The sequence below is a fragment of the Buceros rhinoceros genome, unplaced genomic scaffold (genome assembly GCF_000710305.1).
Source record: "Buceros rhinoceros silvestris isolate BGI_N320 unplaced genomic scaffold, ASM71030v1 scaffold9796, whole genome shotgun sequence".
Taxonomy (NCBI): domain Eukaryota; kingdom Metazoa; phylum Chordata; class Aves; order Bucerotiformes; family Bucerotidae; genus Buceros; species Buceros rhinoceros.
The window spans coordinates 11,342-25,254 of NW_010418094.1; the positions used below are offsets into that span (position 1 = coordinate 11,342).

The 13,913-nt window shown below is 36.0% G+C and overlaps 1 protein-coding gene across 1 annotated transcript in view; it reads right to left on the minus strand.

The window, feature by feature from the left end:
* Positions 1-3,005: 3,005 nt before the first annotated feature.
* Positions 3,006-13,913, minus strand: part of CBLB (Cbl proto-oncogene B, E3 ubiquitin protein ligase) — a gene marked incomplete at its 5' end in the record, with an annotated part of 58,437 nt that continues 47,529 nt past the window's right edge. The window contains 5 exons of the mRNA XM_010138407.1: positions 3,006-3,702; positions 8,815-8,934; positions 11,262-11,399; positions 12,625-12,756; positions 12,856-12,944. Of these exons, the coding sequence (XP_010136709.1) occupies positions 3,440-3,702; positions 8,815-8,934; positions 11,262-11,399; positions 12,625-12,756; positions 12,856-12,944 (742 nt within the window). The remainder of the gene's footprint in view (positions 3,703-8,814; positions 8,935-11,261; positions 11,400-12,624; positions 12,757-12,855; positions 12,945-13,913) is intronic.

Genomic DNA, 13,913 nt, shown 5'->3' on the forward strand with positions numbered 1-13,913 from the left:
CTGCCACATGTTACACAAGTTTATAAAAGGCATTTTCAGATAAAATAGTTATTTGAAAGAAAATCCTTCAAAATGAAATCTACTGAAGTCCTTTTTCAAGAAGTCATTCCTAAAAGCGCTAAATTCCAGGTCAATAGGTAGTACCTGAATTTGCTTAGAATACGGTGTTCATTTGCTTCAAAATTTGTCAAGCTTTAAGACACAAATTTAAATGCTTTCAGGTCAGAGTCATCAGTGCAAAGTAAAGCTTCAAGCTGAAAAGTGAAATAGAAGAAATGATCCTGATACAAAACATCCTAAATTCACATTATGAAAAAAGCCTGTGCCGGATGCACTCTTGAGATACTGAACACTAACGAATTTCACCAGAGGCCATTTTAGGGTTCCAGCCAAGCCATTAACATGGCTGATCATATTAATTTATTTTATCACAACTTCAATTTTTTTCTACTCGTAGTCTTTGGAAAAGATCCTTGCTGATGATGTCCACTTACTTTGCTCAACTTCTGATTTGGCCCATTTGCTTAAAAAGCAGTAGTTTTAGCCAAGAGGAGATAAAACATGAGTCCAACGTACATCAGAATGATGGTCTAAAGCCTGCAATGACATTTATTTGGAAGAAATATGATAGCACATGTTTCTGAGTTTAACCAACTTTGTTCATTCAAGCACTCTCACTGAAGTCAGTCTTCCCTAAAGTTATGTATGTGCATAATGCACCACCAGGCTCAAACTCTTAAGTCTTTCAAAGGTTAAAATATATTTAGAGAAACAGACTGTAGCCAGATTAATTTATTTTAAGCCTATTAAATCCTGCAGAGTAAACATCAATGATCTAGCAAAGCAATTTCGCTGTTTGACTTTAAAACTATTAACCAAAACAGGTTTGAGATAGTCTTTATGTCCCACTATTTATAAGTGTTATTAGCACACTCATTTAAAGATTAATGGAACTCTTTTCAAGTTACCACTCAGAATATTGCTCATCAAGCTTTTCTTAACACAAAATAAAAAAAAAAAAAGTGTCACTGGTGGTCACAATCAGAAATGAGGAGAAAAAAACCTTGACAACCTTAATCTCTCAGGGAGCAGTTCCAGCCTGTAGTAAGGCTGTAATTTATACTAAGCTGCAGCATAAAAATGAGAAAATGACTTCTCCATTACAATTCAAAATTTCAAAACTCAGTCTGCAGATTGCTTGCTCATCCTTGTGAAGTGTTCTTTTTTTCATGGTCCTCATTGCTATGCTGGCAGTTATGCTAGACCTTCATTTAAGTAATTCCAGTACAACCAGAGTGTTTATTAGCACTAATAATTTTGAATTTATAGTTAGCTAAAATGCTAGAGAGATGTAAACAAGCAGGTTCAAGACTACATGAAACCTTCCTCTGAAACAGAGGAAAGACATTTATTTGCACTAAGAGCACAGAGTATCACTTCAATAAAACGTTTTCATAAACAATACTCAAGGAACGAACATTTGAAGGGAGCTGCAAACGCCCTTGTCTAGAACAAACTCAGAATCATTTGCTTAAATCAAAATGGAACAGGAAGCTCTTCCTTGTACCCTGAATTCTCCTGATCATCTTTTATCACTGAAACAGATTAATGATATCCATACCATGCTTTGTGATGCTACAAAATAATTTAATTAGTTTAAAGAATAAGTTCTTCAATGAAATGCTGGACTTTGAGCTATCACAGTAATTTCACTGGGTGTTCCCAGTTATTTTGAATCTTCTAATTCAGCCATTTGCAATCTGAAAAGTATCTTTGAAACAGATGCATTGGCTGCTGAGATTGGATCCTGTAAGTAATGTAACTTTCATCATTTGCTCTGAGTAAAGGAGAACACTGACAGCTGATAGGGAACACTAAATACATATGTCACACCCATCTTAGCACACCGTGAAAACTCTCATATACTGGTCACATCTCAAAATGTGAAAAGTGTTCTAACTACCACATTTTTATCTTTTCAACAGTAATAAAAGAAAAGAAGATTTCAAAGTTTCAAAAAAAAAAAACAACAACAAAAAAGCAGCAAGCTTAAGAATTATTCTGGAAATATTTGGACTCTTAACATTGAGTGTATAAGAACAGAGTTGTCTTCTCCCTCTCTTTTCTAAAATTGGGAAGATTTTTAATTTGGCTTGCATCAATTTGGGCTGAAAAATAAAACATCAAAGCCTGGAGTATCATTAACTGTGTAAGGCCAAAATGTACTTCCAACTAAGCCGCTGGGAAGTGAATAAATTTGAGTATTAAACGCATACTTGGGAATAATAAAGTGTACAGAGGAGGAGGTTACTAAAGAACTTTGCAAAAAATATTGCTACAGTAGCATTAGGAATTAACAGTGCATCAAAGATTGAAAGTTTCTTTGTTAATACAAATTGATCCAAGCCACAATGAACCACAGGATAATCACTTAAACAAAAAATTAACCACATTCTACTTTACAGAAGTAACTGGAATTTACCTGAATATCATTAACATGACTCAAAAAGATTCCTTTTAGCCTGGCATGCCTCAGTTCGCATACGTCATAGAGAACCGATGCTATTAGTGTATAATCTAAACACAGTATTATCACGTGCATTTGGCTTTTATGAACATTTGCAATCAAATACTCAAATTTGAAAATCCTTTTACATGTCAGAACACAGTATCACTGCTGCTTGAAGTGTTTCATGGTTGGGACTTTTTTGTGGAAACTGTGTATAAAAGATCTTGAGGACTCTAGGTCATGGAATTCATGTTAAACAGAAAGCTGCCCAACATTACTGTCAAAATGCCTTTAGAAAGGCAGTTTATAGACAGAATAATGCATTTTACATTCAGATATTTCCTCTCTCAAAAGCAAAGGAATCTCAGAAGAAAAAAAAAAATCAGTAGTGAAGGCCACATACTTTTTGCATTTCATGAGCTGAAATGCAAAAAACAATTAAAGCATCTTGTAAAAGAAAAAAAAATAAAAACAAAACAAAAACGACACACAGAACTTCTGGAAAGTGATGATTTAGTTGATGGGGTGGTCAGCATGGAAACTGTTGGGAATGCTACAGCAGAACTGACCACAAATACAAAGGGAATATGAACAGGAACATAGTACAGGCATCAACTAGAAAAGTGTAACTTGCCAACTTGTAAACAAGAAAAAGCATTTCACAGATCAAAAGTTCTAGGGAAGTAAACTTCTTTAAATTATTTTGTCAGTTCAACCCTGATTTAAAAAAGTATGGCTAGCAAAAATACATAAGCCTCAGCATATTTATAAGTCTTGATCAGAGCAGCCATGAGCCTTTGATAAACGGCTGGAAACAAACACCCTTTTACTAAGGATGAAAGAAAAATATTCCATTCTCTTCTTTCTCTCATTGCCCAGTCCACACGTGTCTATGTAGAATTCACATGCTCCAAGATAATCTTTATGTTGCTATAGATTGAGACGTGGGGAGACGGGTGGAGGAAAACAGACGAACTCTCTTAAAATACTACGGGCAACATCAACGTTATTCTGGGCAATTTCAAGTGCCCTCTTGACTTCTTCAAAGGAATAGCCTTCTCCCATAAGTTTTGCAATTTTTGCATCCACATTTTCCGTGGAACTGTCAGGGTTGTATGCTTTCCTGTGGTGTACTTCTGGTGCAGTCCTCCGAGGAAGTGGTTTAGGGGGCCTGGCTGGTGCTTGTGAAGCATCTGTTTCAAATAAAGAAGATAGAAATCAGTATAAATTGGCTTAAAATTGTGTTATAGGTATGTCAAGCCTCATGAAGCAGTTTAAAAAGTAAAATTCTAATGAAATGTGAAGAGGTATTTTAAGTCACTGATATATCTTGTTTTAAAATTCAGATGGAAGCTGAATTCTTCAAAACCACAGAAATAATACAATGAAATACTACTGTAGTAATAAGATATGAACACACAAATTACAGTCTAAATTATCCAAAGTTGGAAGAAAAAGTATGATGAAACAAAGCAAAGATGGTGAAAATAGCCTGTAAAAATTTTAAACGTTCTCCACTCTCAACCCACAGTTCGAGAACTTAGTCTGTTTAAAACAAACAAATCTGATCACAATTTATTCAGGACTGTAAGTTGTGCAGAAGAGGAGTCTAGCCAAATATGCCTAGGAGAGAAAAATCCTTCACTTATCGGTACATCTTGTAGATTGTATTCAGTCAGCTGCAGTTCATTTCATGTGTAGCAGCTACGCCCAAGTACAGAAATTAACTGGTTCCTCAAAAAACCCTCTAGTCCAATTATTTTCAGTGGTGAGAACAGAACATGATCATTCTCCAGCTGTCCCCCTTTGGAAATACTCCCCTTTCCTTCTCTTCTCTACAAAGGTTACCTTCACAGAAAATGCTGGTGCCTTTAAGAATCAATGATGTGCTGATGAAAAAAGCTAATATTCAAACTTGCTAATCTTCTCAGAGTCAAGAGTTTTCTGCTCAAATAAACTTGGTACTTTACTGAGACCTCTTTATCCTCACTGATTACAGAATAAGAAGCTTAAATACAAGTAGGCATAGAGCAGAAAACACTTTCAAAGAGCAAAGTATTTAAAAAGAAAGTCTTTAATCCTTCAAAAAGTGTTCTAAAAAGTTCCATCAATAGTGACTTTGATAGCTAAATTAGAGGAATTTCTGTCTGTGATACCTCCTGTTTACTTAAACTGACAGCAATGGCATTTTGCAATGCTAAGTACTTCAGAGAGAGTTTTTTAGTGATGAAGATTGTTGTATTTCCATGTATTTCATGCTACCTTATCATAACACTGGATAGAGAAAACTTTAATTCAACCAAGTGCATCAAGCATGTCAGATGAATGAAAACAGTTCACATTAGTGCACATCTAAGCAAGTGTATTTTTCTCTCAACTTAGTTTCCATGCATTCACATAAGAGTGTTGTTTTAAATCAATTTCTTAATTCAGAGAAGATAAGCAACTAGTTCATTCAGCAAGCTGGTGATATTCATATAACAAACGGATGAGAGTAATTTGATCAAAAACCTGTAGTAAGGGGCTAAGATTAAATTTGTTCTATTTTCATTACCTATTTTCCTTGCAAATAGTTATGACACAACCTATACATAGTAAGGCCGATTTCATATTTACGATTTTTTTCCCCTCTGAAGATGAAAAGAACTATGTAAACACTAAACATACTAGTAAACACACCTGAAACAGATCCAAACCTTCTATGAAGGTGTGGAAGATCCATGAAATACACTGGTTTGAGAAATTAACTACAGTTGAGGAAATGGGATTAATCACTAAAAACCAAATCAGAAACAAGTTCAAATTTTCATTTCACTTATTTCAGAAAACTCAAGTATATCATACTAAAACCAATCAGTTTTCTTTCACATTTCAAACAGTTTTAATATGCATGTTTCATTATAGACTTAATTTCTATAGAGGACGAAACAAAATTAATTAGCAAACTTTACATTTTCCCTGGCTTGAAGTACAGAAGAAATTCCTTATGCATAGATCAGATGCTTCTGTATGCATGTTACATGAGATATTTTTTACTCTACTCAATCTAATACAGGCTTAAAACTGAAGCTCTTTCTTGTATAAAACCATCACTTTGCTGAAGCTTCCGAACAAACTTTATTAGGCAATCACATCATTCAGAAAGGTCATGCTTAATTCTGTCAGCAGATTTGCAGCATAGGCATTTTAGTCTCACTACAGTGACATCTCTCTATAGCACAGACACTTTCAGATCTTCAGCGCTTGCTCTCTAACTCAATTCCCATTATTACTTTTTTAAGCATTGACATCTATTTCAATATCTTCACATCCATATAAATTTTTAGCTGAAGCTGGGTATCACATTGGATCCTGAGCTTAAAGATACTTAGCCTAAGCTGCATGTCCATCTGGACACTGAGATAGAGGTATATAAGCAGGACTTACTTTCCCGGCCTCCCATCCTCTCTGATGTTTCTGTTGCTGTGGATGCCTAACTAAAAATTCAAATATATTTCCTAATTGCATGATTCAATTAACAGTTTCTAGAGCAAGGAGCTTCCTCTATCACTTACATTTCTGTAATTCAGCACTAGATTTAACCCTTAGGTAACAGGTAAAAGGCAGATACAAGCTCATTTAATAAGTGTTTAGAAAGCAAAGAGTAAGTTATGAGAGCTCTGTGGCACAGTGGGAAGACAGTATTTGTGATGTTGCCAACTGCCTATTCCTCTCTGCTGTGAAATGGCCCTCTTCTTTTTTAACCTTGCTGCTTCTCCTGTACGCTCCACAGTCTTTCACCGGCAGATGGAGACAACCAGAGAACCAGGTGGTGAAGGCTTCCTGCACAAAGCCCTCTGTGGACCAGCGCGAAACAGCTACTTCTAATCTAACAGGGGTAACAGGAACAAAGCATACACAGGGGACATCTATACCAAGGAACTGAGAGAGCAGGGAGAAAGGAGTAACTGCACATGCTGGTCCATCAAGCTCTTAGGTATGCTCTTCGGTATGCTCTTCATATTTTGCATTACTGTGGCACGCTATTACCCCTAGGGCTAACTGAAATCCACCCTGAAATAATATGGGACACCCTTCCCCTAACACTTTCAGGCAAAGGAATTCAAATTTGCATGCAAGTGCTTAATAAAACCAGGTGAGTGACTAGGCAGCAGACAAATGCAGTTGACTAGCAATTTGAATCATTTTCTTAAGGAATAGCTAAATTCAGTAAAATACAGCAGACATCTGTATTAGAGGCCTAATTTTCTTCTACCTTTCCCATGTATCCTTGGCTGTGCTTAGGTAAAATATGCTAACTATTAGCAATGTGTCTTTCATTGTAATAATTTTATAAAGCTGCATTTAAGAAGTTTGAAAAACATGCCTTTGGGATAGTTAGGTGCATAGCCGAGAACTATTTCTTAAGTGTTCAATACTGAATATGCAGCTTAGAATAAATTTCTCATTAAGTGTTAATGATTCAGTTAAACACGATGACAGCAATCTTAAAAACAGACAAACTGAAGCACAGAAGTTAAAGGACTCTCCATGCTACTCTAGAGATGTAGTGGCTAAATTATAATTAGATTTTAGAGCAAACTACATTTCTGTTCCAGCTAGTTCAAAGAATCACCATATGAAAGGGCTGAAATGAAGAATTTCCTAAGTGAACTGATTAGTTCAGAATAAATGCAAAACCAAAAGTTCTGAATACAGTTACGCTCTCTTCATTGTCTTTTTAAATCATAGATGAAGGTGAATCAGTTCATCCTGCAGCGCCTCAGTTCTGTTCTATGGAATTACTGCCACTGTAAAAACATCTTTCCAATTAAGAGTGGGTCCGGATCTATCACACAGCTTTCATTTAATTGAAATTAAATTGAATATATTGCTGTACATCATGCTGATTTAGAATTATATTTATAGCCAAGGTCAACACACGTGGGTGTTTTAGAAGATGGCTGTGGAAAATGTACAGATAGAAAAGTATTTATTAAGTGACATCATAAAGCTCCAAGATCTTGAGCAGTAAGCATCTTGCAGTGATTTAGGAAATACAAATGTTCTACCACAGAACTCCAAGAATTGCAGGAAAACACCACAGCTTTAAAAGATTGTTATATCACTGGCATAATTTGTACTATAAAAGAATTTTAAATGTCCTAAATAAATCAGGTTAACATTGGAAAACAAATAGATCCCTCACAGTGTCACACAGAAAACATACATTATAAACCAATTTTTTTTTCTAACAATGGGTCAAAAAAAGAGAAACACTGCTATATTAGTAGAGGTATCTTTCCAGCAATGCTACTATTTACCAAAGGAATCACTCTAATTCTCAAACGTGCTAGTTGTTAAAAATTCTATAGCACTCTTCAGACTTTAGTTTCGCCTGTACTTTAACTTGAAAAAATATACCCCAGCAGAGCGAAGCTCCCTATTTCCAAGACAGAGAGATATAATTACTATTTAAAAATATATAATTTTCCCACTTGTGATTATTGCAATTAAACACTGGTAATCGCTACAGTTGAGTGACTAGAGAATTAAGTCCCTTCCTTTCTTTGTGTGGTCTTGCCACACAGCAAAGTGATGCAGGTTGCACAACCCTCCTGCTTCCCCATATACAATGCACACCTAAAGAACAGAAAATTTGTCTAGAAGTCAGTGAAAGTACTTTGAAATACAGGTAACACTGTTATTATTCTAAATCTTAGTACCTTTCCTTTAAATACTATTAATGTGGCCTGAAAACTGTAAGAAAACTTTCTGGGGCACAGGAGTTGCTTCTACCTGTTTGTTCTGTTGCAAATGGAAGACTGAATTTTAATTTGGTTTGGTTCTTGTTGTTTTATTAAAAAACATTTCAAAATTTTCTTAGAAGAAGTTCAGATAAACATATTAGCAGAAACAACCAGAAAATTATAATACTTTTTCTTTTTTTTAGGAAAAAAGCTAAAATGGAAGTGAGATTTCTGTCGTCCCCGCAGGACTTCTGACCTCTTCTGAGCTTTACAGATGGCAGAAAAATCTCTGCATTTCTCAAAAAATAAGGAACACTAGAATTCACATAAGCATTCAATTTGGCAGCTAGTGAAATTGATGCTCTAACATCTACACCTACAGACAACAGGTAGCCACTTCTACCCTTACCGCAGAACTTTAGTGTCTGCTATCTTTTGATGATTTCATTATTTTTTAAAAACAATATTACCATTGCCATTTGTTGCTTGGAGTTACAAAACCTTCATTGGGCTTTACGCATGAAAATGTAATTTTCTACAAGTCATAATTTCTACAAGAATAGTTTTCTACCTTACCTGAAGAGGGAGGAAGTTGATCATAGTCTTGAGATGTCCTATTAGTTTTGACATTTTCTCCAGTTACTCTACGAGCAGGTGGCAAAGGAACATGACCAGTTATTGGATCAAAATGGGGATCTATAATAATAGAACAAAAAAGATGTCTTAGAATAACTACAAATACTATTTGGGGGAGCACTGATGTATAGAAGCTACACTTAGCACAGCTCCCTTCAGACAGAGGAGCCACAAATCCAGAGGTGTTCCCCCACAGCATTTGCATGTGCAAGTATACATCCAAATTCGACACTTGCAAAGCAGAGATCTAACTACATCTTGCAGTGACAAAAACAAGAGCACAGCTCAAAGGTGGTCTATCATGCACTGACCGTGGCTCTTCCTGTTAACATTCATGAGGTACCTTTCAATGACTGCTAGGATTGTGCCTGTCACTGCTACGATTATGGCTAACAAAGCATAAAAGTTGTTGCAAAGCAGCAAAATTAGAAATATCAGTTATTCATTTAGTTAGAGCTTCATAACACTTCTATGCTTTGCAGTTCAAAAACTGCAAGTCAGATTTTCTATTCAGGCAGTCCCAGCTATGGGCAAATATTAAAGTGACTGGTAGAGGCTGTGACTAGGCTTTTCAGTTTTCTCTGCTGGCTACAGGAACAGAATTTGAAAAACGAGAGAAATTATATAGTCCTGGCATATTATGTCCTTTTTTATTATTATTATTAATTTTTAGACTATTGAGGATGTAGCTGAGCAAGTGTTAACATCATCCTGGACCTGGCTTCTGCTCTGGACTCACAAGAGTGTCTGTATGGGAGTGCAACTTTTTGCTATTGTTGATGATGAGATTATTATTCTAATCTGACAGGCTCTGATGGGTAGCTGAGAAATCACCTCCAAGACTTGCGTGGAAACCAATCATCAAAAGCTCATCATAAATCATCTACAGCCGTTTATTTGACAAGAAGCAAAGTGAGTAATACGGCTTTAGAAATATCAGTTGCATAAAAAAAGACCAATCCACATGACCATGCATGCCTAAGTAGATGTATACACTAAGATTAATGAAAACTGCTGCTATAAGATTGCAGCCACTATGCAGATATAAAGAACAATACACGGCCATAGACACATTTTCCAGATTTTTAATTAAAAGCTTTTAAATGTTTTTTAACAGCATCAGTGGTGATTCTTAGATTATCTGGAAATAACATTAAATAATTTAAAACTCTGCATGTTTCTGGGAACTGCACACAGATAGACAGAACTTGTGTGCATCTCTGTGTAAGGGCTTCTATTATTCATCTCCATTCCCATTAGAACTGAATGGTGCAGTGCGTGTTTATGCATCAGCTGATACAATTGAGGCACCCATTCAGACCAGACCGCTGAAGATTACATTATTTTTATTTTGAAGTGTTGAAGATAAATTAACTCCTGGTGCTGTATTTATGAAGATCAACTTTTACATCCTGTAACATGCAAAGTCTTTTTACCTGCATGTATTCAGAGGCTTAAATGAGAAACTAACACACTGAGCTGAATTTGCACTATAAAATACACCCAGTTTTGGCAAATTACTCAATGTCAGGCTTTGACTGGCAGCAAAAAGTTAATAATAAAAACATTCCATAAAAGCTCATTCCAGTTCAACCTCAACCAGCTCACTTTCATCCCACAGCTAGTATATTCACAAAGGTCAGCCAAACGCCCGACAGCCTGTCAGGCCATTACAGATTGGAACAAGACTCCTTGTCATTTACATTCTGGCCTTCCTGTGAGCCTATCGCCAAAACATTTCAATTTCTCACACTCCATATAGCTTCTAAGAAAAACAGATAGGAGAAGGAAGATATCTAACTACATCACAAGGTAGATAATTACTGAAAATATTCCTGGGACGGGTAAACTTAAGACACCAACATCCTTTGGAAGCTTCCACAGAGAAAAAAAAAAATGTCACTTCACAGGTATGCTCAATAACCCACAAAAATCCTGTTGTAATCTGTATCATCATCATCGAATGTATTCAACTCCAGTAACCAGGCAATCAAACACTTTTTAACTCAAAGACAAAAATCATAAATCGTAAACATAGCTTTTATCAAGCAAAATACTGGAAGTGAAAAAGTCTTCCAGTGATTCAAGGGGATTCACTTCACAATTAACAGCTCTTACTACAAAAGCACAATTTACCAAAATGTCTAACCTGGTATAGAAATAGTGACCTTATTTCATTACTTTGTGATAATGAAAAGTCTTTTTATATTCTGAGTTGTTTCATCTCCACTGTTAAAAAACCCCATTTTAAAAATATTTTTTTAATAATAAAGTATAGACAAAACAGACTTTTGAAGCCTGATGACAACTTTATCACAGAACAGTCAAGCTTCTGAAGTAAAGGAAATTAAGTAAAACACAATACATCATTTCCTTTGTATTCCTACCAGAATGAAGGAACAGTTCATGTCCTGAAGAAGGTCGGCTTCCTGAGCTAGCAGGTTTTGTGTGCTCAATCATGCTGTGCCTAGCAGGTGGTGGTGGTGGGGGTAGCGAAGGGGGTGAGTTATCAAACATATCTTCACCTGCATTTTAAAAAAAGAATTTAGATGAGTAAAACTTCATTAAGAACTGTAGAATAAAGACTGATGCTTAAATTCATTTTTCTCTGGCTGCTGAGGCCTTTACTCCCAGGGTTCTTCTACCAGTTCAGTGACTCCAACAATGAAAATGGAAACCTGGCTCTTAGTATGCACAATCCTCCTCTAAAACATGCTCTGAATGACCTTTTGCAATGCTCAGTTTCTTTTCTGGGATGAGGGGGAGAGATTTCTTTTAGTGGCTCAATTGCAAATAGTGTATTATAATGAAAGCTTCATTGAGTATCATTGTAGAATAACAGCTAAGTTTCAGTGGGTAAGCAAATATTTCTGTTCAATCACCAATGCTGACTACATTGAACCTGCCACATTTATACTGTTTATCTGCTGTTCTAAAGCTCTGAGCACAGGTATAAACTGTATTTTTTAGAGCTTGGCAAAAGAATGCACCCCTTACACAAAGGTGGTGCACACAGGACTAGTTACCAAGCAGTGTGATATTTGTATGTTCTTCTGTCTTCAAGACTATGCACTTTCACAAGTCTGAAACACTTTAGGGACCAGAAAGTGTATAGTACAGGAACGTGGTAAATGTTCCAAGGGTTTTACAGAACCAGAAAATTGAGTGATGACACATACACACAGACACAATTTTGCAGATGAGTTTGTCAATGAAGGTGTGGGTGGTGGCCAAGTACAGTCCCAGTATACATGCAGAGTTCTCTGACTTTTGTGTAGGGGAACAAATCAGAAATCAGGGTTGGAATAGATAGGTTTAGGTGACTGGAGGCATCACTGAGTTCTAACCTGTCCCTTGATAGGGACTTAAATACCACCTCTGGCATTCTTCTTTGTATTCGATAAAAGAAATGGAATTATGTAAGCTGTAATAGGAAAACCGCTCCACTCCTGCACTAAATTGCAATGCTCAAACATTATATTAAGGCACAAAAATTTATAACTTACTTTATGGAAAATGGTTTTCTTTTGCTTTTCTTTATAGCTTGAATACAGATTTAGTATGCTTTTTCATCTGTCTTGCGTGAGGGCTTACAGACAGATACCAAGCACGGATCTCTGACTTGCAGCTGTAATATTTAGCTCACAGCTTGTCTGGTATTCTTAACACACTCAACATTAGGTTTTTTTCAATAAACATGGCATTTGGTTCATCTTGGCAAAGTTATCAAGTTAGCAAAAAGTCTGCAACCTAAAGGGGGCACCAGAAGATCATAATCGGAGGGTGTCCTGTTGAGCAAAGAGCTGTGTTTTGGGTTGTCTCTGGTAGGAGGTCGTGCAGGTGGCAAAGGTACAGGAACAGTAGGAGCATCACAGGCATCTCCTGAATGACACAATCACAAGAAGTGAACATTTTCTTTCTGTACCTCTAGAACAACATGGAGTAAGTTTTCTTGCTGAACAGTGAAAAATAAAAACATACCTAACTCTGGATGTTTTGATTTCTTCATCTCAGAAGTAGTATTGTGTGTTCCATTCGTTACGCCAGTACACTGACCGTTCTCACACACCCTGAAGACAGACATTAAACAGGAAGCAAACCACCAGTTACCCAAGTATTAATTCCCAGAATGACCAATCACTTGAGCTGGCAGTTCATTATATGAAAATGAATGAAAGACGGTAAGCTGCACCAATTTTAAAATTTATGATCTTAATATTGAGAGCAGATACTGGTTAATCATCAATAAAACTGCTCTGAAGGATTTTACTGCTTTCTTAGATGGATACTGACATAGCTTAAATAACTTACTCAGTGCTGCAATACAAGACAGAAGAACTAACATCAAACATAGTCCTCACTTCAGAGCTCATGCCATTAGTTTATAAACACAGTTAAGTCAGACTCAAACTTATTTTGTCTTCCCAGGTGTTGAATTTTCCCTAGCAGAAATATGATAAAGGGAAAAATGCAGATTTTGGTAATTATCCTCACTGAAGTACACAGAAAAATGGTTAAACAAACCAGAACACCACCACAAAAAACCAAAGAGAAGACCACAACATACCATGAGCAATACCAAATTCAATTACACCTTAGCCAAATATATATATATAGGAAAAAAAATATTGAACTAGCCAGATCAGTTTTGCAGGCACCTATTGATTTCTGTGTTAAAAAGCTGAGTCTTACTGACACTTCTACCACACTTTACTCATTTAAAAAAAAATGGAAGCATATTACAACCTCAAAATTAAACAACAGATTCAAGTTAAACATGAAAATAATCTAAATCAATCAGTACATAGTTGCCTATAATCTTGTCAGAAAAATATTGGAGATTATTTGTGTAAGATGACTCAGTTCAAATATAGCAGGGAAAAATATAGAACAAAAGCCTTTCCATAATATTAAATATTGTTTAGATAAATGTGAAAGAACTGGGAAGTTAATCCTGCCATTGGATCTGTGGACCCTGCATATTCAGAAAGAACCAGAAAGTTCCTTTGGGAAAAGGCCACCATGCTAAACGATTACAG